Genomic DNA, 26,589 nt, shown 5'->3' with positions numbered 1-26,589 from the left:
TCTGTAAAAGCATTTCCTCTGAATATTTTATTCAGAAAAAAAAACACAAAAAGATAAGGCAGAAACAAAAATCCCAGTCACTTGCAGTATCTGTCGGCTTTCAATTTGGTTCTCCTGTTTAAACAAAGAAAAATAGTAAAACTAATCTATGTAAAACATGCCATATATATTAAACTGCTACTAAATATAAAAAGCTTTAAAACTGTGTGTTCAATTTTGGTTATTATATCACCACAACACTTATACTAAAATATGTATACTTTTAAATTTGGTTTCTATAAAAAATGGATTCTAATCTTATAAAAGTTATTTCCTAATATTCAATAAATGTTGCCTAAGGGCTTTTTCAATCCAAATAGCAATTTTAATTACTCCGGAATTTAGGGGTGCTTTAACTTTCCATTTAACAGGGTGAGAATGCTGTATTATTAAAAGTGATAAAAGTTACAGGACATAGAGCTTATTCCGTTTTAGAGTCCACATCCTGATTTATATTTTATATCCTTTTCTTGATTTCTTACAACTAGATACATATTCATTTGCTCAGCTGGAAAAAATTCTTAACATTATTTACTGACTTTAGGTATGAACTCTACCAGCTAGTTAGTAGGAAATATGTAATTAAACATTGCCTTTATCAAGTAATGTAAAAAAAGGGTAAGAGTAACTTCGCAACATAGGACTTGAATGAGCAGCTGGTGATTATCAAAATCTGGCACTTAATTGATTTATACTTGTACACTCATAGCTAAACGTCTCTACCTGTTTTTCTATGTTGCAAATCTAGGACCTTACTTATCTACATAGGAAGAGTAATAAATATTAATAATGTGCTATGATAAACATCCTGCACTCTTCAAAATATTAAAACTGCTTCAATTTCACTTGTTTAGCTTTTATACTTAGTTTTTTAGTTGATCTATGCTTATTTTAAGGAACCTGAACCACTCTAACAGAATCCAAATAATTTTTATATTAGTCAAACTGCCTCTTTCTAACTCTAGTTCTAATAGTTATAAAAAGATAATGACAAATTTATGAAGTAGATACAGTCAATCCTGAATTTCTTAAAGTATATACTTAGAATCGGTTATAATTTTTAGATATTGTTTCTTGACAGTCTTTTCCCAAACTCATGATGGCCTCTCTAGGTAATATTGCCACACTCATAAATTAGAAATAAAGACAAAAATGTGAAAGCTACAGTAATTTAAGAGAATACAGGTTTTCTACATGCCATTTCTATTGGCTACTGAAAGTAGTGAAAATAAATAAATAAATAACTACCTGTCCAGAAGCGTCTCATGCAAAAATCCATCTTCCTGAGCTTTTTTAAGAATTTTACTGTCTTCTTTACTTATTTTAAGTTTGTGGTCTTGGAAGCTCTGAAATTTCTTTCTGCAAAGAAAATGTCTTCATTGAAAAATACCTCAAACTGATTATACATATTTACTATTAAATTTATAAATACTGTAAATTATTTTAACTTATTATAAAAGTCTAATTGTAGGCCAGGTGCAGTGGCTCACACCTGCAATCCCAGCACTTTGGGAGGCCAAGGTAGGCGGATCACTCGAAGTCAGGAGTTCGAGAACAGCCTGGCCAACATGGTGAAACCCCGTCTCTACTAAAAATACAAAAATTAGCCGAGCGTAGTGGCGTGCGCCTGTAGTCCCAGCTACTCGGGAGGCTGAGGCAGGAGAATCACATGAACCTGGGAGGCAGAGGTTGTGATGAGCTGAGATCGTGGCACTGCACTCCAGTCTGGGGGACAGAGCGAGACTCCATCTTGGGGAAGAAAAAAAAAGTCTAACTGTACTTTTTTCAATAAGTTGGAGCTTTTGAACAACAAAGATGACCTTCATGACCTCTCAAGAGGAGGGCCACTCATTGACTGGGTAGCACAAGGCTCCACTTCTATTAGGGCATGCTGGCTGGAGTCCCCTGTGTCCTGGCCATAGCACAGCCTTTGACTGGCATCACGCCCATTCTATGAATGAAAAGATTGACTAACCCGAGTGACTAGTTTTGGGAGCTGGTAGGATGATTAGGAAAACTGAACCCTCAAGAAAAGAAAAGCATTTAGCTCAGTGCTCTGTCCTAGAGGCTACATTGTGTTGCCTCTTCTTGTCTATCAGTTTTCATTTTTTCAGACAGGGTCTTGTTCTGTCACCCAGGCTGGAATGCAGTGGTGATCAGGGCTCACTGCAGCCTTGACTCCTGGGCTCAAACAATCCTCCTGTCTCAGCCTCCCAAGTAGCTGGGCCTACAGGCACGCACCATCCCCAGCTAATTAGGTAATTTATTTTGAAAGCACTTTGAGAAGCACTTCACTGCCAAATCTGTAGGTCTAAAAGGAAAAGCATACATACACATAATTGATTTCACATTGTTTTACATTTCCTTTGTCTTCTTCTGGAATGTCATCTTTTTTCTTCATTTCTCTTTCAGCACAGGATCTAATCTAGATACTGGAAAAGAGAATCCAATGGGTTATATATTTATCTTCCACCTTCCCCACTTTACGTATCACATAAGAACATTCGAGATGATTTCTTATGCAGAAGAAAAAATTAACTGAGCCACTATATTCAGAAAAAGACAGGTTCTGGCTATGTGTTTTTACTTCATACATATAATCTATATGAGTAAGTGCCATCACATGCTTCCTCCGCAGCCCTTGTGTCAGAAACACTGCAGACAAAATTATTTCAGAAACATTTTACACATCAGATCCTGCTAGGAAATAAAGCAATCATTAAGTAATTTAATGTTGTCCTCCAAGTGAATACACTAGGATCAAATTATCCCTATTAGACAAGTGTTCATTTGATCAGATTGAAAGCTTAATAGCTTTTTACATTGCACAGATTATTACCAAAGCATTAAAACTTTCAACGTTAAACAACTTTTTTTTTTTTTTTTTTGAGATGGAGTCTCGCTCTTTCACCCAGGCTGCAGTGCAGTGGCGCAATCTCGGCTCACTGCAGGCTCTGCCCCCCGGGGTTCACGCCATTCTCCTGCCTCAGCCTCCTGTAAACAACTTGTTTTTAATTAATTGGAACCCACCTCTTTTACTAGCTTCTTATATCCTCCTAAGTTTGAATAGATGTTTACTATCACATGTTATAAGTTAATTGATCTGCATTCAACAATTAGGATCACCCACAGAACAGGCAATTGGCAATGGTAAGGACTCATGTCTCCTAAGGGAGCTCTGTGGCCAGAGTCCAGTTCCAGGGCTGCTTAGAAAGTGATGACAAATAACGTGTTTGTGCCAATGACATCTTTGTGACAGTTTTGATTAGAGGGGTCCCAGACGTGAAAACATTCCCTGCTAGGGCCTGTAACACAATGCTACCTTTAGTAAGAGGGATCTGTGTTCTGGTAGATAAGGCAAGGTCATAAAGGTGAAGGGCTGACAGAGATTAGAAGAGCCTGCAATTAAATGGTACGAGAAGAGTCCTAAATAATCACTATTCAGAGCTTCCAAGTACTTGACTAACCAAAGAGACCCAGAAAAGTTTGTATTTCGTCTGAAAATTGCTTTAGTGAAAAATGCAATCATTGTGTATCTTTGTATCTTTGTATAAGTGCAAAGCACTGCACATATATTTGTAATTGTTGCCTTCAATAACACTTTTGTGACGATATCCAGCTGAAAAATAATTTAAACATGATACAATAAAATATAAATAAATAAAATTAAATGTAAGTCACAAACCCATCTGCATTTCCCCAGTGACCTGTTTCTGGAGAAGCAATTGTGCTATGAAATACTCAGAGTGGCCTCTGGAGTCAGCTGGGCCTGGGTACACATCCTGTTTTACCACACCATGAAATCACCGTGATTTCCATGAACTGAATGACAAAAACCACGAGGCTGTAAGGAGGGTCAGAGGCTGTCTTCCTGTCTGTAAGGCTGAGCTCACATCCACCTCACAGGAGCATTATGGAAATTCAAGATTACAACGCATGTGCCGGATGCATGCAATGAAAAAATATAACATTTCACTTCTCCAAGAAAATACCTACATTTTAGATTGAAATTGTTTGAGCTTTAGATTTGAAATTATCTGAAATCAAGACTATTCTAAAAGAAAATCAAACATATGACTGGAAATCTAACATGAAGGACATAGAGATTTGATAGATGCTTTTAAATTACACTGGTAGAGAAAAGTGTAACACAAATTTTTATGCTCTAATTATAAGAACGAAGGACATTTTAGAAAAGGCACTTGCACCCTCTCTTAGAGCCTTCCATTCTGGCCCCCACAATGCCTTACAGAGCAAATCTGGGTCAGACTGGATGCAACGTGTGATTCCCAACAGAGACAAACAAAGCAAGGTTTGGGATGCTCAGTACTGGGACGGAATGCCAAGAAACAGAAAAACCATGTGTCAAGAAGTGGGGAGTTATTCTTTAGACACATCCTGGTATATGTTTATCATTAAAGATCAGTGCCTTTGCTCAGTTCTGGGATGGAATGCCAAGACACAGAAAAAGCCATGTGTCAAGAATAGGGGAGTTATTCTTTAGACACATCGTCGTATATGTTTATCATTAAAGATCAGTGGCTTTTGTGAGTCTAAAAAATTAAGCCTTAAATGTTTTCATCAAATTCCAGTTAACTACCTGATTTATCTAGGTTATATTAACAGTATTATTTAGAATTTCACCTTGATATGAAGACGTCTGTGTAACTTTTATAATGACGTAAAACAAAGAGTAGGATTAGGGAGGGCACAGGCCACTGGTGCAATGGATAACACGTCTGACTATGGATGAGGGAATTTAGCCTGGAATAAGGAATTTTTATTTCCAGCTTAGTGATGCAAATTTTAAAAATAAAAAAAATGTTTTATGTGATTCATGTTTCTCCTAATGCAAAGAAGACGGGTACTATTAATAAAAATGTTTTTAAAATGTAAGGGCTACGGCCCCAGAAGTTCTGATTTTTTATGTTTCATAGAGTGATTATCATCACAGAAGCTCAAGCATTACATAAATACAAATGTGTATACTCCTGACCTGGTAATTCTGCTTCTGGAAATTTATCTTCAAGTCCACCTGCACATCTACAATTGATTCATATTCAATGTTATGTACTGCAGCACTGTTTATAAGAGCAAAAGACTGGAAACAGCCTAAATTTCCATCTATAAGAGACTAAATAAAGGTATATCCCTAAAATGGAATATTATGTGGTTGTTAAAAAAGAGAAAGAGAGGAAAAGTAAGAAAAAGAGAAAACTTTCTACATTCAAATTAATAGTAGAAAACTCTCCAAGATACAATTTTAAGGAAAAAAAAATCAAAGTCGAGAAGAATATAGAGGAGGCTAACTTTAGTGTAAAACAGTTGAAAATTATAAATATATTCATATGTTTATAAAGAAATTTTAGGAGGCTATAAAAAAACAAAACAAAGGGAAAGAGGAACAGGAGCTAGGACACAGGTAAGTAAGACGCATGGCAGGCATATGTCTTCACATGCTTTTATTTGAAAATATTAGACCACGTGTACATGTTATCTATTTTAAAAATTAGACTTTAAAATACAAGCAAGAAAACAAGAACATGAAAGCCTAAAACAGCATGTGGAACTACCAGAAAAAGATACTAATCCATGGAGATAATGGCAAGGTAGCTCCTAGATGCACTCATTTCTCTACCACATTGTATAAACGAGCCATCAACTATAGGATTTATAATTAAAAATGAGTCTATTTGGAACACCACATTATAAAAAGCTATTAACTAAATCTTTAAAGTGTCAGTAAATGATGACTTAACATTTTAAAGAGATACAGTCACATCGCATGTGTGAATGTAGTCATTGGTATAAAATGTCATCGTTACCTTGAGTTACCTTGATCATTTCTTCTTCTCCTGCTGTTTCACTTTTTGCTTCTATGTCCCCTGCTTCACTGCATCTAATAAAGCAGCTATTTGAGGCCAACAAAGCCATTTTCCCCTAAGTGAAACAAAATAACAAAATAGCCATGAGGATACTTCTTGTAGAAGAAATATTAAGTGTTTAGACTGAATTAACTTTTCCTCCCTGATTTAAAAATCACAGAAAATAACTTAGAGAAAAACCTGAAAAACATAATACAAGAACATATAGAAAAGGAAACCAAAATCACCTTTCATTTTACTATTCAAAGATTACCACAATAAACATTTGTAGTGTATCTTCCTAGTAGGACTAAATTCTAATTAGATAAGGTAAGATTTCTTCCTTTCTAAAAGATCTACTGCAGATAAAACTGATTTAGTTCAGTTTGAGAAATTAACTTTAAAGACAAGAACATAATCATGAATTCATACTTTATTCAAATATTAGCATTTTAAGTAAAATTTATTTTCTTCACAATTAGAAAACACGAAAAGGTATATACAATCCTTTGGTGTTTCAAATTTAAGAATCAATGTCTCAGGGACTTTTGTGTGTGAAAATAAATATTCACATACTTTTTTAGTTGCTTAATGTTTGATGTATTACACTGCTTTCTATTAAACAAAACTTTAAAAACTGATTTTCTTGTTTGTCTATATCTGGGTTATAAATTTGGTTAGCTTAACTCCCTTAACAAATATAATGTTTATTTATAACTTGTATTTGGTTGATTTTTTTGGAAAACTTGGAATACCATAACACTTAGACAAAATATTTACAAATACAATGATTACAAAATATGTTAACTTTATATCACATCCAGTTAAAAACGTGCTGATAACATGGATTTAATTTCTTAGTCAAGTCACAATGGCTGGGTGGTCTCTCATCTGGATGGCTCCTAGTGAGCACTGGAACATGGCGGTGTGGTCCAAGGCGATTTAAACTTGTGCCACAGATTATTCAGCTGAGTCCTTTTTGCAATACAGTTTTAAGACCCTCTTTCATTTAAATTTAAAATTTTTGAAACTTAGTGTCCTTCCTAAAAATAAAATGAAATGAACTTTCCTAAAGTGTTGTATTATTAGTACTATGTAAGTCATCATCCTGGCCTTATGAAATACTGGCATTTTTCTACTGGTGTAACTTTTATTAGAAGTATCTCATCATAACTAGTACGATCATCTCAAAGGGGTTGCAACAGATTAGCAGGTAATGAAATCAATGTAGTGTTTCCTGAATGGTATTGGGTGGGTGAGGGGGGAAAGGAATATACACAGATACACAGAGGAAGGGGTAAAAGAGAATAAGAAATATCAAGGTGCATAACACATGGATAAGTAAGTATTGTTAAGTACCACTCTTGCTTCAGTTATACATGTATGTGTGCTGGGCTGCAATGTAAAAATGCATTTCTCAATGGATTGGGTCAAAATAGTTTTCAAGTCACTGTAAGATTTTATCGTAGGGGATGAGGAAATCAGTCTAAGTGATTACCTCTTTCTGGTGGGATGTTTGTTTAATCTGTCATCTTAGAAAACATCGCTGAGTTAGTATTTTCAGTTCATTATTGTATACTACCAAAGCTGCTACTCAAAGGCTGAGCTTATCTTCTATTTGTTCTGCGTGGTGCCCACTAGTCTTTACTGTTTTTGTTATAGTTATCTACTTTTTAAAAACTGTTTACACTCACATATTTTTGTTCAATCTTTACTTCTCACACAAACAGAAAAAGGAAATTATGTATTCTGTATCAACAAGGATTTAACAAAACATCCACATACTACAACTGTCTACTTACTAAAATTAAGAATTAGTATGTATCTTTTTTCTTCTTGTATTAAAACTATCTTTTCGTACACTATTTTAAGCTTATGAACTGAAAGTCTTTTAGAGATAATTTACTTCAATGAACTATTATTATTTATTTTACGCACAAATTGTCACAACTTGGTCTTAGCTAGCTCCACTGTTCGCTGACAGTCTCTAATGTTTCTGAAAGCATCCATGATTTCTGCTACAAAGAAGATACTTAGGAAATATTCTGTTTTCCTACTCTGAGACCTAAAATTGACAGGTTCTTTAATGGAAATGAGATCCATATCTAGGCAATAAGGGTACACAGAAATAATTGTGGGCAAAAGTACTAATGCTATTTTTGTTGCACTCTATTTTGAGATCTCTTTAAGGCTCTATGTTCTTATTGATTTATTCCAATTTAATGTATTATAGTATTGCATCCTACTTTTTAAATATATTATGATTGTTACAGACTTTCTGTTAAAATGACAGGAAGCTTTTATAAACAATAACAGCACTTACATTTTGAAAGACTGGTTCCCACTGTTCTCTTGGTCCAATTGCATCTGAACGTCCAACAACAAGTTCATCTGAATTTATACCAAGATATTGTCCATAGCCAGATTTCAGGGCGATTCTGTACATTAATAAGATAGATAAAAGTTAAAAACTGAGGGAAAATTAATTATAGAACATCAAAACAGGACATGTGTATGTGTGTGGTTGTGTACATATCTTAAAATTTCAGACTGGACATATTCCAAGTGTTCAAAAGATGTACGTGGCTGAGTGGTGACTCACTCCTGTAATCTCTGTGCTTTGGGAAGCCAGTGGGAGAATTGCTTGAGGCAAGAAATTCAAGATCAGCCTGGACAACATAGTGAGACCCCATCTCTACAAAAAAATTTAAAAAATTAGCTGGGCATGGTGGTGTGAGCATGTAATACCAGCTACTTGGGAGGCTGATGCAGGATTGCTTGAGCCCAGAAATTTGTGGTTATAGCAAACTATGATCACACCATTGCCCTCCAGCCTGGGTGACAGAGTGAGACTCTGTGCCTTCAAAAAAAAAAAAGCTACCTGTGACTAGTTGTTGCCATATTGGACAGTGAAGTTTTAAATTTAGTTTTATATTTTGCTCTTTTAATATAAACATTGTACCTTATATATTACATAACACATATTTTCAAAATTCATAATTCTTCAAGTATACTTCGTTAAAGTTCAATAATAAATTACTAAAACTTACTTTTTCTCTTATCATAAATAGTTCTATTTACATCTATTCTGTACATAAAACTGATTTATCCTTAGAGAAAATTCCTAGAAATAATTGGATCAAAGGGTATAAACTGTAAAGTTCTTATGTCGTCAAACTGTTTTCCAGAAAATGCTGCGTCCATTTACATTCTTACCTCAAATTAACAGAGTATGTTTTGTATCATGGATTTTTTTTTAAACATTATGACTCTAAAAAAATACTTGAAAACCTGATATGGAAAAAAAAGTATCCTATTAATTTGCATTTTAGCAGTTAACTAGAATAACAATTGTTTTTCTTTTCCTTTCCTTTTTAGTTTTTAGATTATCTGATAATGTCCCTTGTCCATTTTTCTATTAAGATCTGACTGTTCACAATTTTTCTACTGGGGTCTTCAGTGCTATGAATTCTATACAAGATACACATGAAGAGTAAGAACTCACTGCCTATTAAGATTGTTGCAAATATTTTCCTCATTTGTCAGTTAATTTTCTTTATAATCCTTTTTTGTTTATAATTGTAAAGCAGTTTAAAACTACTGAATTTTTTCTTCCTCTGCTTTTATTCTTTGTCTTTCACCATACTTATCAGACTTTCAAAGAAAGTACAGAAATAATCATCTAAATGTGATTTTTTAAAATTATGATTTCTAATCTTTTACCTTACTGAGAATCCCCTGGGATGCCAGAATTGACTTTTACTCCTTTATATGTTAATGATTATATAACAGAAATCATTATCATGTTGATGTAAGCAATTACTAAAATATGTAAATTCACTTTCGGTATCTTTTTCCCAAAGAATCATTCTATACTTCTGCACAAGGTGAGAATAAAAAAGGTTACTTTATAAAATGACTGTAAAAATAGTGAGTAAAAATATTCTTTTGGTCGTTACGATGCTGTTAACATTCTCTGCTGGTTTCAACAATATTCCTTTTTTTAGTCTTTCTGTTTGTCTTTAGACTTCCAAACAGTGAGTTTAAATATCATAGCAACAGTGAACCAAGTTTTGTACTATTTGATTTTTTAATCTATCTTATTTGGTGTGTGAAATTATTAATCTTCATTTTTTAACTTACATATCTTTTTTCCAGCCTAGCATTATATATTGACAGGAAATCCACTAAAAGTGATCACAAAATTTACTTTTCAAAAAAGATATTTCATTTATTATATCAAAATTACCCTGTGGGCTTAAGTAAGACAGATACTAAAATTTTAAATGAATACAATTTTTAAAATAACTGGTTACTAATTACATTACAACATAAGCTCACCTGGAATCAGATAATTTGCCAGCGGTAAACTGCTCTGGAGGACTCATCAACTATTGGAGAAAAAACATCTGAAAATAAAATTGACATTTGCTATAAATATAAAGAGATTATTTTGCTTTAAAAAATGTGGCTATTTTCTTCTGCAATTAAATGTAAGAATATTCAGATATACTGATGTCACTGTAATACTGTATCTTTGGAATCAAGATCTATTTTACCTTCTTTTAACTACAGTGCTAATTTTATATACTGAGTAAGACAGGGTGATATAATGCTTATATAGTAATTTTTGAGATAGCTTCTCTTTATGTTTTAAAATACAGTCATAAATAAGCACTTATTTAAAAAGCTAAATGCTTTCATTTATTCAAGGGATGGCCTTGCTAACGAAACGATGCTGCTTTTTATCTTCTAATTACTTCGTATCTCATTAGTGCTTCCTCTAATGGGCTAAAGAAAATGAGGAAACTTCAAATTGTTAAATGCACCCAGGTTAGTTTTGGTAATAGGTCTGAATAAAAAAGAAATTCAAACATTTTTGACTCAAATAGGTTTTTTTTTTCTTTCCACTTACTATTTTAATTATTCGTGTTGTTTTGATTTCCAGAGATACTCTTCTGGAACTATACGGAATGTTTTCAAATGCTTATATTAGAAAGAGGGACTTGCCAATGGCTGGTGAATATTAAGGAATTAAAAAAAAAGGAAGAGTCAAATGCAATGCTTCCATTCCTTTGGAAAATGTTTGAGACTAGTTAGAGTTTGGCCTAAGTGAATGAATGTCCTAAAATCTAAACTTGTGGCAGCCTCTTCCCTTCCAGACACAAACCTTCTTTGTGTGGAGCCCCCAGGGTAAAAAGACCATTGTCGAGTGCATGTATATAGGTTCCCTCATCCATTTCAATGGCTATGGTTCCCGAAATTTCACCAAGGTTTTTTACTGTCCACCAGATTCCTAAAAAATAAAATTGATATTTCAACTTTATAATTTAGTTTTGACACAGAGTTCTTTGTTATTATAACTTAGTTTTAAAAACTTTCCATTTTGCAGTTGTAAGAAGTAATACAAAGATTTCACATATTCTTTACTCGCTTTGGCTCAGTGATGACATCTTGCATAAGTATCATACACTGTTAGAATCAGGAAACTGACATTGATATAATCCATGAAGCTTATTCAGATTTCACCAGTTTTACATGTACTTGTTTGCATGTATGTGCACAGATTCATGCGACTACCAGCACAGTCAGGATTAGGTTTTTAAAACACAAAATAGCAACACACAGCCAGGCATGGGGGTGCATGCCTGTAATCCCAGCTACTCGGGGAGGTGGTAAAGAGGATCACTTGAGCCCAGGAGTTCAAGGTTATAGTGAGCTATGATCATGCCACTGCACTCTAGCTTGAGTGACACAGCAAGGTCCTGTCTCAAAAAAGGACCAAAACAAAACAAAAGGCAACATGTGAAGGTATAAAGTGATATATAGAGAACGGTCTCTCTCATGATGGACCCCAGCCATCTAATTCATGCCTGCTTTCCAGAGGCAATGCCTATCATAATGTTTCTTAAAAATGCCTCTTAATAACAGCATGATTTATAGTCCTTTGGGTATATACCCAGTAATGGCATGGCTGGGTCAAATGGTATTTCTAGTTCTGGATCCCTGAGGAATCGCCACACTGACTTCCACAATGGTTGAACTAGCTTACAGTCCCACCAACAGTGTAAAAGTGTTCCTATTTCTCCACATCCTCTCCAGCACCTGTTGTTTCCTGATTTTTTAATGATGGCCATTCTAACTGGTGTGAGATGGTATCTCACTGTGGTTTTGATTTGCATTTCTCTGATGGCCAGTGATGAGGAGCATTTCTTCATGTGTTTTTTGGCTGCATAAATGTCTTCTTTTGAGAAGTGTCTGTTCATGTCCTATAAATCATGCTGTTATAAAGACACATGCACACGTATGTTTATTGCGGCACTATTCACAATAGCAAAGAGTTGGAACCAACCCAAATGTCCAACAACGATAGACTGGATTAAGAAAATGTGGCATATATACACCATGGAATACTATGCAGCCATAAAAAATTATGAGTTCATGTCCTTTGTAGGGACATGGATGAAACTGGAAAACATCATTCTCAGTAAACTATCGCAAGGACAAAAAACCAAACACCGCATGTTCTCACTCATAGGTGGGAACTGAACAATGAGAACTCATGGACACAGGAAGGGGAACATCACACTCCGGGGACTGTTGTGGGGTTGGGGGAGGGGGGAGGGACAGCATTAGGAGATATACCTAATGCTGGATGACGAGTTAATGGGTGCAGGAAATCAACATGGCACATGGATACGTATGTAACAAACCTACACATTGTGTACATGTACCCTAAAACCTAAAGTATAATAAAAAAAATAAAAAATAAAATAAAATAAAATGCCTCTACAGGAAGACTTTCTAGTGTAGCAATCTTTTTTTCTTTTTTGAGACAGAGACTCGCTCTGTCACCCAGGCTGGAGTGCAGTGATGCGATCTCGGCTCACTGCGACCTCCGTCTCCCGGGTTCAAACAATTCTCTGCCTCAGCTTCCCAAGTGGCTGGGGTTACAGACGCCTGCCACCACGCCTGAATAATTTTTTTTGTATTTTTAGTAGAGACGGAGTTTCACCACATTGGCCAGGCTGGTCTCAAACTCTTGACTTCATGATCCACCTGCCTCTGCCTCCCTAAGTGCTGGGATTACAGGTGTGAGCCACCGCACCTGGCCAGTAATCTTAACTATGATTTTAGATTGAAAGTAAAATGAGCAGAATCTATGTCTATGTATACTAATTTCCAATTTGCCAATAGAAATGTTAGATTCTAGGAACAATTATTTAAGCAGTTGTTATAAAAGTTTATATCTTAATGTTACAAAATGTCCTCAAACCTCCTTCTAAATTGTACTTTAGCTCGAGTAGAAATGAGTCAATCATTAACTGGATACGACATATTAAGGAATTCTTGTTAATTTTACGAGGTTTGATAATGACATAGTATAATGTATAAAAATAAAGAAGGAAACAGGTGATGACAGAAAGACATACCACATTAAGAAATGTACATTTATGTACTTATGGGTAAAATGACATAGTATCTGTGATTTTACTTAAAATTTTCGAGGAAAAAATGTGCGTGTGGGTGTGTGTGTAAATCAAACGAGATTGGCAAAATATTGATAATTAATGTTGGGGCCTGGGCACATGGGAGACTCATTATATTCTTCTATGTATGGAATAGTTTGGATATTTCCATAATAAAAAGGTTTTAAAGATTCAGTTAATTCCACGGCACAAAATTTTCTATTCAACTAAACATTTCATGATTTCTATAATAAATTTTAAAATACATAAAATTTTAGCTAAAATGAGGTTGGACCCTTACCTAACACCAAATACAAAAAGTAACTTAAAATAGACCAAAGACGTAAATGTAAGAGCTAAAGTTAGAAAACTTTTAGAAGAAAATGGGAAAAGCTTCATGACTATGAATTGGGCAATGATTTCTTGTATAGAACATCAAAGGCACAGGCAACAAAAGAAAACATAGACAAACCGGACTTCATCAGAATTAAAAACTTTTGTGCATCAAGGACTGCCGTCAACAGAGTAAAAGGCAACACAGAGAATGGAGAAAATATTTGTAAACTACATACATTATAAGGAATTAATATCCAGACTATATAGAGAACTCCAAAAAGACAAATACCACAATTCAAAACTGGGCAAAGGACGTACACGAACATTGCTCCAATGATGTACAAATGGCCAATAAGCACTTGAAAAGACGCTCAACATCACTAGTCACTAGGGAAATGTAAATCCAAACCAAAATGCAATACCACTTCACACCCATTAGAATAGCTATTATCAAAACAAACAAACAAACAAAAAACAGAAACCAAGAAAACCAGAAAAACAAATGTTGGGCAGGATGTGTAGAAACTGAAACCCTGTGCAATGCTGGTGGGAAGGTAAAATGGTGCATGTATTTCAATGCCACTGAGGCGTACACTTAAAAATAGAAAAACTGGCAAATTCTATATTCTGTATATTTTACTTCCACACACAAACAAAACCAATGGAGAAATAGAAAATCAAAATTAAAATTTCAGCTAAAGACAATTAAAAAGCAATAAAACTAATGGCAATTTAGATGATTGAGTTATAGCTACAATCGTTTTCAGGAAAATAAATAATGCTTTATTCAGAATCATTATCAACAGTGTTATAATTAGCAAGTCTTTCTTATAAATGTAATAGTTAATGATTTTAAATTAGATTTATTTTGTATGTTCTATGCCACATTGACCAAGTACACTTAATATTAAATAAAATCATTTACATATAATATCTCATTAATGTTTTGCAAATGAAGAAGAAATTTCTGGCAGACAAGCTCCTCAAAATTTTCACACTCTGTCCAAGTAGGGAAATGATACAATAACATTACTTATAATATTGTCAACTGAAAAAGAAATTACTTTGGGCAGATGCCAGTATTTTTTCTCAATGAGATTTCAAAGAATAAGAAAGCTAAATATAGTATCATCAAGAATTAAATGTGAGCATTCTGCCTATTTTCTGCAAGTGGCCTCCATTCAGCCTTTGGAGGTATGCTTATATGTTTAACGACTAAAGTAACATAACGTAATACTTAACGGTGCCACTCTGGGGTTTTAGCTGTGAAAAAGCAGTGGATCCTAAGAACACGGGCACCGAAGTTGCCTGTTTCTATGTCAGGTTACAGCTCAAGCTGTGTATATGCTGCAGATGCCCAAGCTGAATTTAAGAGAATCCGCTCCAAAATATTACTTGCTATTTAGACACATGCTTAAAGTTATTTCCTTTTAAACCTTAGGCAGATGGTCAAATATTCCTGCTGCGTTGTCTCACAATGCATGACAAAGCTTTTCACATATTTTCACACAGTTTAGAATGTTTACATATGTCTGGCATGCCTGTAATCCCAGCATTTTGAGAGGCGGAAGCAGGAGAATCAATTAAGCCCAGGAGTTCAAAATCAGCCTAGGCAACAAAAGGAGACACCTATCTCTACAAAAAAATTAAGAAATTAGCTGGGTATGGTGGTAGGAACCTGTGGTCCCAGCTACTCGGGAGTCTGAGGTGAGAGGATTGCTTGAGCCTACAAGGTCGAGGGTGCACTGAGCCATGATCACATCACTGCACTCCAGCCTGAGCAACAAAGCAAGAGCCTGTCTCAAAAAAAAAGAAAAAGCCCGATGCACCAGCGTCGTGGCTGATAAGATACTACCAGGGTGTGGGGAAAAGAAAGAGAGATCAGCCTGTTACTGTGTCTATATAGAAGGAAGTAGACATAAGAGACTCCATTTAGTTCTGTATTTGAGATGCTGTTAATCTGTGACCCTACCCCCAACCTTGTCCTTGCAAGAGACATGTGCTGTGGTGACTTAAGGTTAAAAGGATTTTGGGCGGTGCAGAATGTGCTTTGTTAAACAAGTGCCTAAAGGCTGCTTATGGTTAAAGGTCATCACCATTCTCTTTAATCTAGAGAAAAAGAAAAACATTTGTCTCCTGCCCATCCCTGGGCGATGGAACATCTCCAGGTAAAACCCTTTGTGTGCTTTATTTACTGAGTAAGGAGAAAACCGCCTTTAGGAATAAGGTGGGGCTTGCTGGAGCAATACTGCTAAAAGGTTTATGGAGATGTTCGCATATACATCTCAAAGCACAGCACCAGTGATGGTAAAGATAATTATGAATAAATACTAAGGGAACTCAGAGGCCGGTGCCGGTGTGGGTCCTCTGTAAGCACAGCACTGGTCCCCTATGCCCCGCTTTTCTTTCTCTACACTTTGTCTCTGTGTCTTATTCCTTTTCTCAAGTCTTTCATCCCACCTAACGAGAAGCACCCACAGGTGTGGAGGGGCAGGCCACCCCTTCACCAGGGCACCCTCATTCTATCATCAAGGCTGTGTGACAGCCCATCTCACCTTCTGACTAACCCAGTGCTTCCGTGCTAAGGGCCCCCTTGTATCTGTACCTTCATTATGTACTTGGCACAAGGGAATGATATATCTTAGATTTGGAAATGGAATTTTCTTCCCCAATCTTACTGTAGTCTAAGTACCCTTCACAGACCTTCTATTAACCCATAGCTTACTTAGCTTTAGTTCCTGGGTAAATAAAACATATGTGTTTTGCAAACTACGATGTTATAAGTCCAACTGCTTCTTAATCTAGCAGAGCTTAGTGAAACTCTTTGCTTACAGACATGCTCGTGTTTATTAATGTCACACTTGGTTTTCTCTATGTGAAAGACAGAATTTCTTTCATCCTATTTACCAATCCCTTCAGATCTTTGTGAGGAACCAACAGAACAGCTTTAAAAAATTAAAAGGTTTTTTTTCTTTCCCTTCACAAATAGGCACATGCTAACTTATACGGCAAGTTTAGAAAATCCACAATGCAAAAGAAGGTGGAAGGACAAAGAGAAAAAGACGCAGAAGGACTTCCTTTTCCAGCCAAGATGGACTTGCCCTCCCACCATGACCAACCAGAAAACTGAAACTGGATACAGTATTTGAGAAAACTGTTTTTGGGATTGGAACACAGGTAGAACAGGACTGTGATATTTGAGAACAGGAAAATACAGGAGGCAGATCTCACACACACTTCTGTTTTCTGCCCAATGGCAGTTTCTTGACCACACGGAGAGAGGTAGAGACCTCCAGAAATGAGGCAATGTCACTAAGCTGAGAGTCTTGCAGTGCTAATATGTTGGGAGTTTAGAGAATAAGTACTGGAGAAGAGGGAACTACACACAGGTGAGGCCTCAAAAGAGTATGCAAAAGTTCTCTGCAGGTCTGTGGCCAAGGGCTGGGGGGAGTGCATGCAGTAGGCAGGCTCCACAAGGCCTCTGCAGAGTGGCTGGCACTGCTGAGGGCTGACTGGAGATGCCAGTGATCACACAAATTTGGGACATAGCAGAGTGGAGAGAACTCACCAAGTATGCCAAGAACATGTGGCTGAGGCCCATGGGGATGAACCTTTCATAGAGTAAGAGTCACTGTCTAAGTCTATGGGCAAAACCCTAATAAATAAGCACAAACGAACAAAGGCTCAGGCTTGACAGGAGCAAAAGGGTGGTCAAATAATTTAACTAGGCATCAAGACATTTAACAGAAATAAGGTTAAAATATTATGAAAATGAAAGACTGAATTTATAAGGAGGACTTAACAATCCTAAATGTCTACACATCTTATGAGAGCTTCAAAATACTTTAAGCAAAAACTGCTCAAGTAGACAGATCTAGAATTACAGCTGGAGATTTTAACATAATTCTCAATACACTGTAGGATTAGTAAAAAATCAGTAAGGACACAGAAGATATGCATAGTCACAAGTTCTACCAGTTGACCTAACAGACATCTAAGGAACACTGAACTGGCTGGGCACCATGGCTCACTCCTGGAATCCCACCAGTTTGGGACTCTGAGGCGGTCGGATTACTTGAGGTCAGGAGTTTGAGACCAGCTTGGCCAACATGGTGAAAGCTTGTCTCTACTAAAATTTTAAAAATTAGCTGGGTGTGGTGTCAGGTGCCTGTAATTCCAGTTACTCCAGAGGCTGAGGCAGGAGATTCAGTTGAACCTGGGAGGTGGAGGTTGCAGTGAGCTGAGATCGCACCACTGCACTCCAGCCTGTTGGGCAACAGCGAGACTCCATCTCCAAAAAAAAAAAAAAAACCCTGAACCAACATCCGCAGAATACACACATTCTTTTCAAATGTACATGGAAATTCACTAAGAAAGTATGTTCTCCAACTATACTATAAATGAATTAGAAATCAGCAACAATAACATACCTATCTCTATGTAGTAGAAATTAAAAACAATACACTTCTAAATAACTTATGTGTCCACAAAAAGAAAAATCACAAGGAAAACTAGATAATATTTTGAATGGAATGAAAATGAAAACAAAATGTGTTGACTATAACTGAAACTAAAGTGGAATGAAGAGGTCTAACTCCCTTCTTATGAAGCTATAAAACAAGAGCAAAGTGAACTTAAAATAAGTTAAAGGGAGGGAAAAAAAAAGATTGAAAATAAATGAAATAGAAAATGAAAAAAAGAGAAAATAAGTAATACTGAAACAGGCTTGTCCAACCTGAGAGCTGAATGTGGCCCAGGCCAGCTGTGAATACAGCCCAACACAAATTCATAAACTTTCTTGAAACATTATGAGATTTTTTTGCTTTTTTTTTTTTTGGCTCATCAGCTTATCATTAGTGTATTTTCTGTGTGGCCCAAGACAATTCTTCTCCTTCCATTGTGGCCCAGGGAAGCTAAAAGATTGAATACACCTGTACTAAAAGATCATTAACGATCTAAAATAAATGATCTTATAAAGAATTGAGAAACCTCCAGCTAGACTGACTGATCCAGGAAAAAACAGGAAAAACACAAATTACCAATATGAAGAGACTGCAATACAGATTAGATTCTATGGACATTAAAAGCATATTAAAGAAAGGAATATTCTGAACGATTTTATGCCAATAAATCCAACAACTTAGATGAAATGAAATTTTCTTAAACGACACAAGTTACCAAAACTGACACAACAAAAAAATCTGAAAATATTTCTTAAAAAATTTTAATTTTCCCACAAAAAATCTAAAACCAAACCAAACAAAACCCTCTATGTTCAGTTGACTTCACTGGTGAATTCTATCAAACATGTAAAGAACAAATCATATCCATATCACACAGCTATTTCCAAAAATAGGAAAGGAGACAGCACTTTCCATCTAATTTTATGACATGCAATATCACCTTGACACCAAAATCAAATAAAGACATTACAAGAAAAGGATACAAAAGTCCAATATCTCCCATCAACACCAATATAGAAATCTTAAAAAAAAAACAAACAAACACAAACACCTAGAAGTCAAATCTAGCAATATCCCAAAGGACAATGCACCACAACTAAGTGGGGTTTATCTCAGGGATATAAAGTTACTTTAAAAGTTGAAAATGAAACCAATGTAATTCATTGGCAGAATGAAGAAAGCTGTATAATCATCTCAACAGATACAGAAAGAGGCATCTGACAGCATTAAACACCACTAAAATAAAAACTCCCAAGAAACAAAGTTTAAAAGGAATGTCCTCATTTTGATAAATGTTTTCTCTGCAGATCCTACAGACATCATACCATATGGTGGACTACTGAAAGCTTTCTGCCTCACCTTGGGAACAATGCAATTATGCCCATTCTCATGACTTCTGTTCAACACTGTGGAAGTCCTGGACAGTATAATAAACCAATAAAAAGAAAGACAAGACACAAGGATTAGAAAGAAAGAAGTAAAATGATAGTAACAGGAAACACAATTGCAAATTTCTTAGTTTTCTATATAAGCAAACCACTAGAAGTAATAAGTGAAACAGACTTATCGACTACAAAGTCACTACACAAAAGTCAATTGCATATCTACGTACTGACAGCAAACAACTGGAAAATCAAATTCAAAGGTTCTATTGACAGTAGTGTAAAATTATAAAATACTTAAGAATAAATGTTTAAACAGGCATGAAAGACTGCTACATTGAAAATTATGAAATATTGAGGCCCGATATTAAGATGTTGATTCTCTCCCAAATGATCTGGACTCAATACAGTTCTTGAGAAAATCCAACAAGCTTCACTGCAGAAATTAATAAATTAATAGTTAATAAGTACAAAGTTGGAGGACTCACACTACCTGATCTCAAGACTTCATGAAATTACAGCAATCAAGAGAAATATACCAATAGAAAATCAGACAAACGTATCGATAGAACAGAGTCCAGAAATAGACCCATACATAGGAAGTTAATTGATTTGTTATGAAGGTACCAAAGTGGATTAATGGAAAAAGGAAACACCAGTGGTGCTGGCACAACTATCAAGATGTCAAAAAAAAAAGTAAATCTTGAAACCGAACTCACAACGTCATGCCAAAATTTGAGATGAATGACAGATTTAATGCAAAAACTAAAACTATGATGCCTCTAAAAGACAATGTAGAATATTTTCCTGACTTTGGGGTAAGCAAGGATCTCTTAGATCAAAGAGATAAGGCAGTAACCATAAAAGAAAAAAAAATAAACTAAGCTTTATAAAAATTAAAAGCTTCTGACCATCCTGGCTAACATGGTGAAACCCCGTTGCTACTAAAAACACAAAAAATTAGCCAGGCGTGGTGGCGGGCACCTGCACTCCCAGCTACTCGGGAGGCTGAGGCAGGAGAATGGCATGAACCTGTGAGGTGGAGCTTACAATGAACCGAGATCGCGCCACTGCACTCCAGCCTGGGAGGCAGAGTAAGACTCTGCCTCAAAAAAAAAAAAAAAAAAAAAAAAGCTGCTCATCCAAAAACCACCATTAAGAAACTGAAAAGGTAAAACTCAGACTGGGAGAAACGACTGAAAACACCATCAACTCTTGGCAAGGATGTAACTGGAGCACTAATTCATTCTTGGTGGGAGGGTAAAATGGTACAACCACTTTAGAAAATTTTTGGCAGTTTCTTATATGGTTAAACATTCACCTATCCCTTGACACAGCAATTCCACATCTACGTATCTACCCTAGATATCTACCCTAACTTTAGAATTGTCGATTTGCCATTTTGAAAGCAATGATTCTTCCAGAACATTAGCTTTATATCATTCCATATTTTATATATTTTTTAAGTTACCATAATTTATGAAGATTCAAAATGCAACTTTCCAAGTTTTAAAAGAGAAAAAAAAATGTATGGAAAGAACAAAACGGAAAATAGGCTGGTTAAGTGTGTTTAGGTCAGTTTATTTCTAGTATCATTTACAGGCTACCCTGATGTTGTATTTAAGATTTTCATTCATTTCAGAGTTCACAAAATAATGATTTTTCCTGTGAAGTACTTCCTTTAAGAGACAACCGACTTTTCTTTCTCTCTCTCTCCTTTCTTTCTTTTTTTCTTTCTTTTCTTTCTCCTTCCTTCCTTCCTTCTTTCTTTCTTCCTTTCTTTCTTTGTTTCCTCTTTCTTCCCTCTGTTGCCCAGGCTGGAGTATAGTCCGCGCACTGCAGACTCCCTGCCTCCGGCACCCATCATTCTCCTGCCTTGCCCTGCGGGCTGCCTGGGATTGCAGGTACGCGCCACCACCCCTGCCTGGTTTTTGTCCTTTGACTGGAGGCGCGGTTTCGCCATGTTGGCCAGGCTGGTCTCCAGCTCCTGACCTCCAGCGGTCTGCCCGCCTCAGCCTCCCGAGGTGCTGGGACTGCAGATGGAGGCTCACTCACTCGGTGCTCGGTGTTGCCCAGGCTGGAGTGCGGTGGCGTGGTCTTGGCTGGCTGCAGCCTCCGCCTCCCAGCCGCCTGACTTGGCCTCCCAGGGTGCTGGGATTGCAGCCTCTCTCGTGCTGCCACCCCATCTGGGAGGTGGGGAGCGTCTCTGCCTGGCCACCCATAGTCTGGGATGTAAGGAGTGCCTCTTCCCGGCTGCCCATCATCTGGGATGTGAGGAGTGCCTCTGCCCGGCTGCCCTGTCTGGGAAGTGAGGAGGGCCTCTGCCCGGCCACCCTATCTGGGAAGAAGTGAGGAGTGCCTCTGCCCGGCCACCCCATCTGGGAAGTGAGGAGCGCCTCTGCCCAGCCGCCCATCATCTGGGAAGTGAGGAGCGCCTCTGCCCGGCCACCCTGTCTGGGAACTGAGGAGCGCCTCTGCCCGGCCGCCCCGTTTAGGAAGTGAGAAGTGCCTCTGCCCGGCCACCCATCGTCTGGGATGTGAGGAGCGCCTCTGCCCGGCCACCCCATGTGGGAAGAAGTGAGGAGCGCCTCTGCCCGGCCGCCCATTGTCTGGGATGTGAGGAGCGCCTCTGCCCGGCCGCCCCATCTGGTAAGTGAGGAGCGCCTCTGCCCAGACGCCCCATGTGGGAAGAAGTGAGGAGCGCCTCTGCCTGGCCGCCCTGCCTGGTTAGAAGTGAGGGGTGCCTCTGCCTGGCCACCCAGTCTGGGAAGAGGTGAGGAGCGTCTCTGCCTGGCCGCCCCATCTGGGAAGTGAGGAGCGCCTCTGCCCAGCCACCCATCATCTGGGAAGCGAGGTGCGCCTCTGCCCGGCCGCCCTGTCTGGGAAATGAGGAGCACCTCTGCCCGGCTGCCCCGCCTGGTTAGAAGTGAGGGGCGCCTCTGCCTGGCCACCCAGTCTGGGAAGAAGTGAGGAGCGTCTCTGCCTGGCCGCCCCATCTGGGAAGTGAGGAGCGCCTCTGCCCAGCTGCCCCGTCTGGGATGTGAAGAGCGCCTCTGCCCGGCCACCCTGTCTGGGAACTGAGGAGCCCCTCTGCCCGGCCACCCCATCTGGGAAGTGAGGAGCGCCTCTGCCTGGCCGCCCATTATGTGGGATGTGAGGAGCACCTCTGCCCGGCCGCCCTGTCTGGGAAGTGAGGAGAACCTCTGCCTGGCCACCACATCTGGGAAATGAGGAGCACCTCTGCTGGGCCGCCACCCCGTCTAGGGTCTAGGAAGTGAGGAGCATCTCTGCCCGGCCGCCCTGTCTGGGAAGTGAGGAGCGCCTCTGCCCAGCTGCCCCATCTGGGATGTGGGGAGCACCTCTGCCCGGCCGCCCCATCTGGGAGGTCTACCACGGAGGCCAGATGCAATGTGGGGGCTGGACGTACTGGCTCACGCCTGTAGTCCCAGCACTCTGGGAGGCCAAGGCGGGTTGATGACTTGAGGCTAGGAGTTCGAGACCAGCCTGGCCAACATGGCAAAACATATGAAAAATACAACAGACAAACCAACCAACCAACCCAGCAACAACAAAACAAGTCTACCCTGGAGTCATACTCTAATTTTTTTTATTTTCCTCCCTTTCTGATCCTTTATCCCACTTGCTTTTTCTTCCTCTTCCTTCTCCTTCTTCTTTGTCAAATAGAGAATTATTATCATTGATCCATACAAAGTCCCTCTCATTTATTTTCTTTAATTCCCACCCTCCATTTCTATTCCCCATCTTCCCATGTGCAGTCTTCCTAATATGTTTGATATGCATCTTTTTGTTTGTATGTATTTTTAGAAAATATTTATTGCTTTGTGTGCCAAAAAATTAATAAAAAATAAAAAAAATAAAAAAAGAGACAACTGACTTCTACAATTTAAATGCATACATGTGCAAAGAAAATAACTTGTAAAATATATTTGGTTGAATAACATTTACATTAGGAGTTTAAAATTATGTATCAGAATCTCCTGCTATTAAGCAGTCTAACGGTGCCTACTAAGTCAGAGTTATAATTTTTCTCTCCTGATAATGAAGTAAAGGTATCAGTAGCATCTACTGTGCTAAAGAATAAATGGAATTTATAACTGTAGGTAATATTTAAGCACTTTAAGACGAATATGAATATATCATAAATTTCTAACTAGGAAAATATTTTCAATGAGATCTCAGGAAACATTAACTATTTTCAGAAGAGAGCACTGAAAACTGACTCACCAACAATATCAAGCTGGGTTTCTTCGTCTTCTTCTCTTTTTCTCTTATCTTTGCTCTTTTTCTTCTTACTACAGCACATAATTTATATAGATGAGTTTAGGTATATTAATTTGTATGATAAATATCGTAAGATTGAAACTTGGAAGTCTTTTAAGCTGTTTCATTTATAAATTATTGATTTAGGAAGACTTACATTGCTATGCTCTCTTAAATACAGTACTGAGAAGTTGCTTCAGGCTTTGTACATATTATGTTAGAGTTCAAAGCACATTGTAGAGCCACACTGCCAGATTTTAAATCCTGATTCTTTCGCTTCTTAGCTCTGTGATTTTTGGAAAATGTACTGAATCTCTCTGTGAGTCAGTTTCCCCACGTAAAAAATTAGGATAATAACTTAACCTAACTCTTAAGGCTATTGTGAGGTTTAAGAGGTAATGTGTACCTTCACACATTGCTGGTGGAAACGTAAAATGGTGCAGCATCTACAGGAAACAGTATGGGGTTCCTCAAAAAGTTAAAGAGTTACCACATGACCCAGCAATTTTACTCCTAAGTATGTATACCCAAGGGAAATGAAAACATACGCCCACAAAAATACTTACATAAGAATATTCACATTAGCATTAGTCACAATAGCCAAAAAGGGGAAACAACCCAAATGTTCATCAACTGATGAATGGATGAAAAAAATGCTACATCCATACAATGGAATACTACGCAGCCACAAAAGGAACAAGTGCTACAACAATGATGAACCTCAAGAATGTTATAAGAGAAAGAAGCCAGATACAAAAGGCCACATGTTGCATGATTTCTTTCTTAAGAAATATTCAGAATAGGCGATTTCACATAGACAGCGGATTAGTGGTTGCCAAGGACTAGCAGAGGGGGAGGATGGGATGTGACTGCCTTAATGGGTAGGGGGACGTTTCCTTCTGAGATGATGAAAATGCTGAGCAACTAGACAGTGGTGAATCTCTTGAACGTATACTAAAAGCCACTGACTGTACAAAAGGGTGAATTTCATAATTATGAATTACAGCTCAATAAAAAAAGGAAAAAACCAAGAGCGATTTGAAAAAAGTTAACGTGTGAAACGCCTACAACAATTTCTTGGCACATTGAAAGTGCTATATAAGCATTAATTATGATTATTACGATAATCTTAAGACACTCTTGTCTGCATTTTCATCATAAAGTTTTCAGAGGATAACTCTCCTCTCCTCACAGGAAATTCACAGAGTAAAAATCTCACATTTATTCAGGATAAACCTGTCATTTATTCTGGCATCTTCATGAGGCCAGACTCCTAGACAGGGTTCTCAAGGCCAGTGGCTTCAGCTCACTCCTTGATACTTTCTTTCCATCTCGCCTAAAAATACCAAAACCTCTGTTTATCACGGAGACCAGGAGGAAATGCTCAACATCTGTATGTACGGTCAACCTCGGGCAAATCTGCCAGTTAAAAAAGCGGGGATATGAGTGCACAGGTATTTTTTTCCTAAAGAGCTAATAAATTACCACTACGACCTCCTCCTCACATTTGGCTCAATTTATTTACTGCATATATGTTCTCTCATTTAATTCTCACAATCTTCTAAAAGTATAAAAAAATCGTCTAAAAGTATAAATGTGTAAACGGAGATTCAAAGATATTTGATCTCTTAATGAGTAAATGGAAGTTCAGACATATTAACCAACTTGCCACAAATTACAAAATCAGTAAATGACAGAGTGCAGGTTCGAGGCCATATCCCTATCAAAGCCCATATACACCTCAACCACTGTGTGATTCATCCTGGTTTCACTCTACATATTAGGTTAGAAAAAATCAATAATTTTTCTAGGAAGAGACAATGGAGAAAAGAATAATCCCTAATAAAGGAAGTTATTATCATGAACTACGAGATCAGACTAATGCAGACCCACCAGGCAGAGGCCTGGAGAGATGCCTCAGGGGACCCAAACTCGTGGGTACGGGGTCACCGGTCACCCGCCCGTCTACCCTGTTTCCAGGGTCGTCCGCGCAGGAGGCTGCCCCTCTCTGCACAGGCGCCAGGAACCGCGGTCCGGCCTCCATCCAGCCCAGACAGAGGCCAGGGCGAAGCCTGGGAGGCCACGAAGCAGGCTCTCCACGCCACAGCTTTCACCGGACTCGCGGGGGTGGAGTGCGTCCGAAAAGAACGGAGGAGGCTCCCGCCCGAGCTGCAGGACCCACCTCTTCGCCTTGGTTCCCTTGAGCACGAGCTTGGTAGACTTCACATAGTACTCGGCCATGGCTCCGGGAGACTTCCGCTTGGAGAGGCTGATGCCGGCTTAGGCCGAGTATGTGACCCGGAGCAGCATCAGGGCGGGGAGGAACAGAAGTGGAGGCGAAGCAAACACTCCCAGACAGCGTACGTCTCTCCAGAACCCGCCTCCGTCTTCACCCAAAGGCTGAATGGCTGAGAGTTCCACTTCCGGGTTTCTGCCGGGGAGCTAAGGCGGCCGCAGAGGGCCGAAAGGTGTCCGCGCGCAGCGCCTCCCTGGCGCCCTCTCGAGGAGCCCCTAAGGATTCGCGCCTCCCCGAGGGGAGGAAAGCCCGCTGGAGGCGCCGGTGCTGGCGGTGGCGGGGCTTCCGGGCGCGCTGTGGAACCCCCTCCCTCTAGGGCTGCGGGCTGGCGACGGTCCCCGCCGGGGCGGGAAGCGGCTCCAGCTGCCCTCGCTGGCCTGCGGCGGCGCGGCTGGAAGCGCGGGCCACTCGCGCGCTGGTCACTCGGGGCTGTGCCTCTTGCGACTGTGTGTGCTGGAA

The 26,589-nt window shown here is 38.5% G+C and overlaps 1 protein-coding gene across 7 annotated transcripts; it reads right to left on the bottom strand.

Moving 5' to 3' along the window:
• LOC129472903 (protein FRG1-like) lies at nucleotides 1–26,382 on the bottom strand. 7 transcript variants are annotated; one of them, XM_055262864.2, is made up of 9 exons: nucleotides 26,017–26,279; nucleotides 23,799–23,866; nucleotides 11,052–11,199; nucleotides 10,245–10,286; nucleotides 8,227–8,341; nucleotides 5,875–5,979; nucleotides 2,373–2,464; nucleotides 1,288–1,398; nucleotides 1–114 (listed from the first exon to the last, which is right to left on the bottom strand). In XM_055262864.2, the coding sequence occupies exons 1-9, from the start codon at nucleotides 26,073–26,075 to the stop codon at nucleotides 78–80; spliced, it is 777 nt and encodes a 258-aa protein (XP_055118839.2). In that variant the 5' UTR covers nucleotides 26,076–26,279; the 3' UTR covers nucleotides 1–77. The 7 variants fall into 7 exon arrangements, 6 of the variants coding, with proteins under 6 accessions (XP_055118839.2, XP_063488931.1, XP_063488929.1 ...); XR_010119175.1 differs by lacking the exons at nucleotides 1–114; nucleotides 26,017–26,279 and adding exons at nucleotides 19,497–19,588; nucleotides 25,071–25,718 and having other exon boundaries at nucleotides 1,363–1,398; nucleotides 2,373–2,471; nucleotides 10,245–10,312; nucleotides 11,074–11,199; XM_063632861.1 differs by lacking the exons at nucleotides 1–114; nucleotides 1,288–1,398; nucleotides 2,373–2,464; ... (2 more) ...; nucleotides 10,245–10,286; nucleotides 11,052–11,199 and adding exons at nucleotides 19,595–22,549; nucleotides 25,054–25,170 and having other exon boundaries at nucleotides 26,017–26,064.
• Between the last annotated feature and the right edge of the window lie 207 nt (nucleotides 26,383–26,589).

The sequence above is a fragment of the Symphalangus syndactylus genome, chromosome 23 (assembly GCF_028878055.3).
Source record: "Symphalangus syndactylus isolate Jambi chromosome 23, NHGRI_mSymSyn1-v2.1_pri, whole genome shotgun sequence".
Taxonomy (NCBI): Eukaryota; Metazoa; Chordata; class Mammalia; order Primates; family Hylobatidae; genus Symphalangus; species Symphalangus syndactylus.
This window is presented reverse-complemented; position numbering and strand designations above follow the sequence as displayed.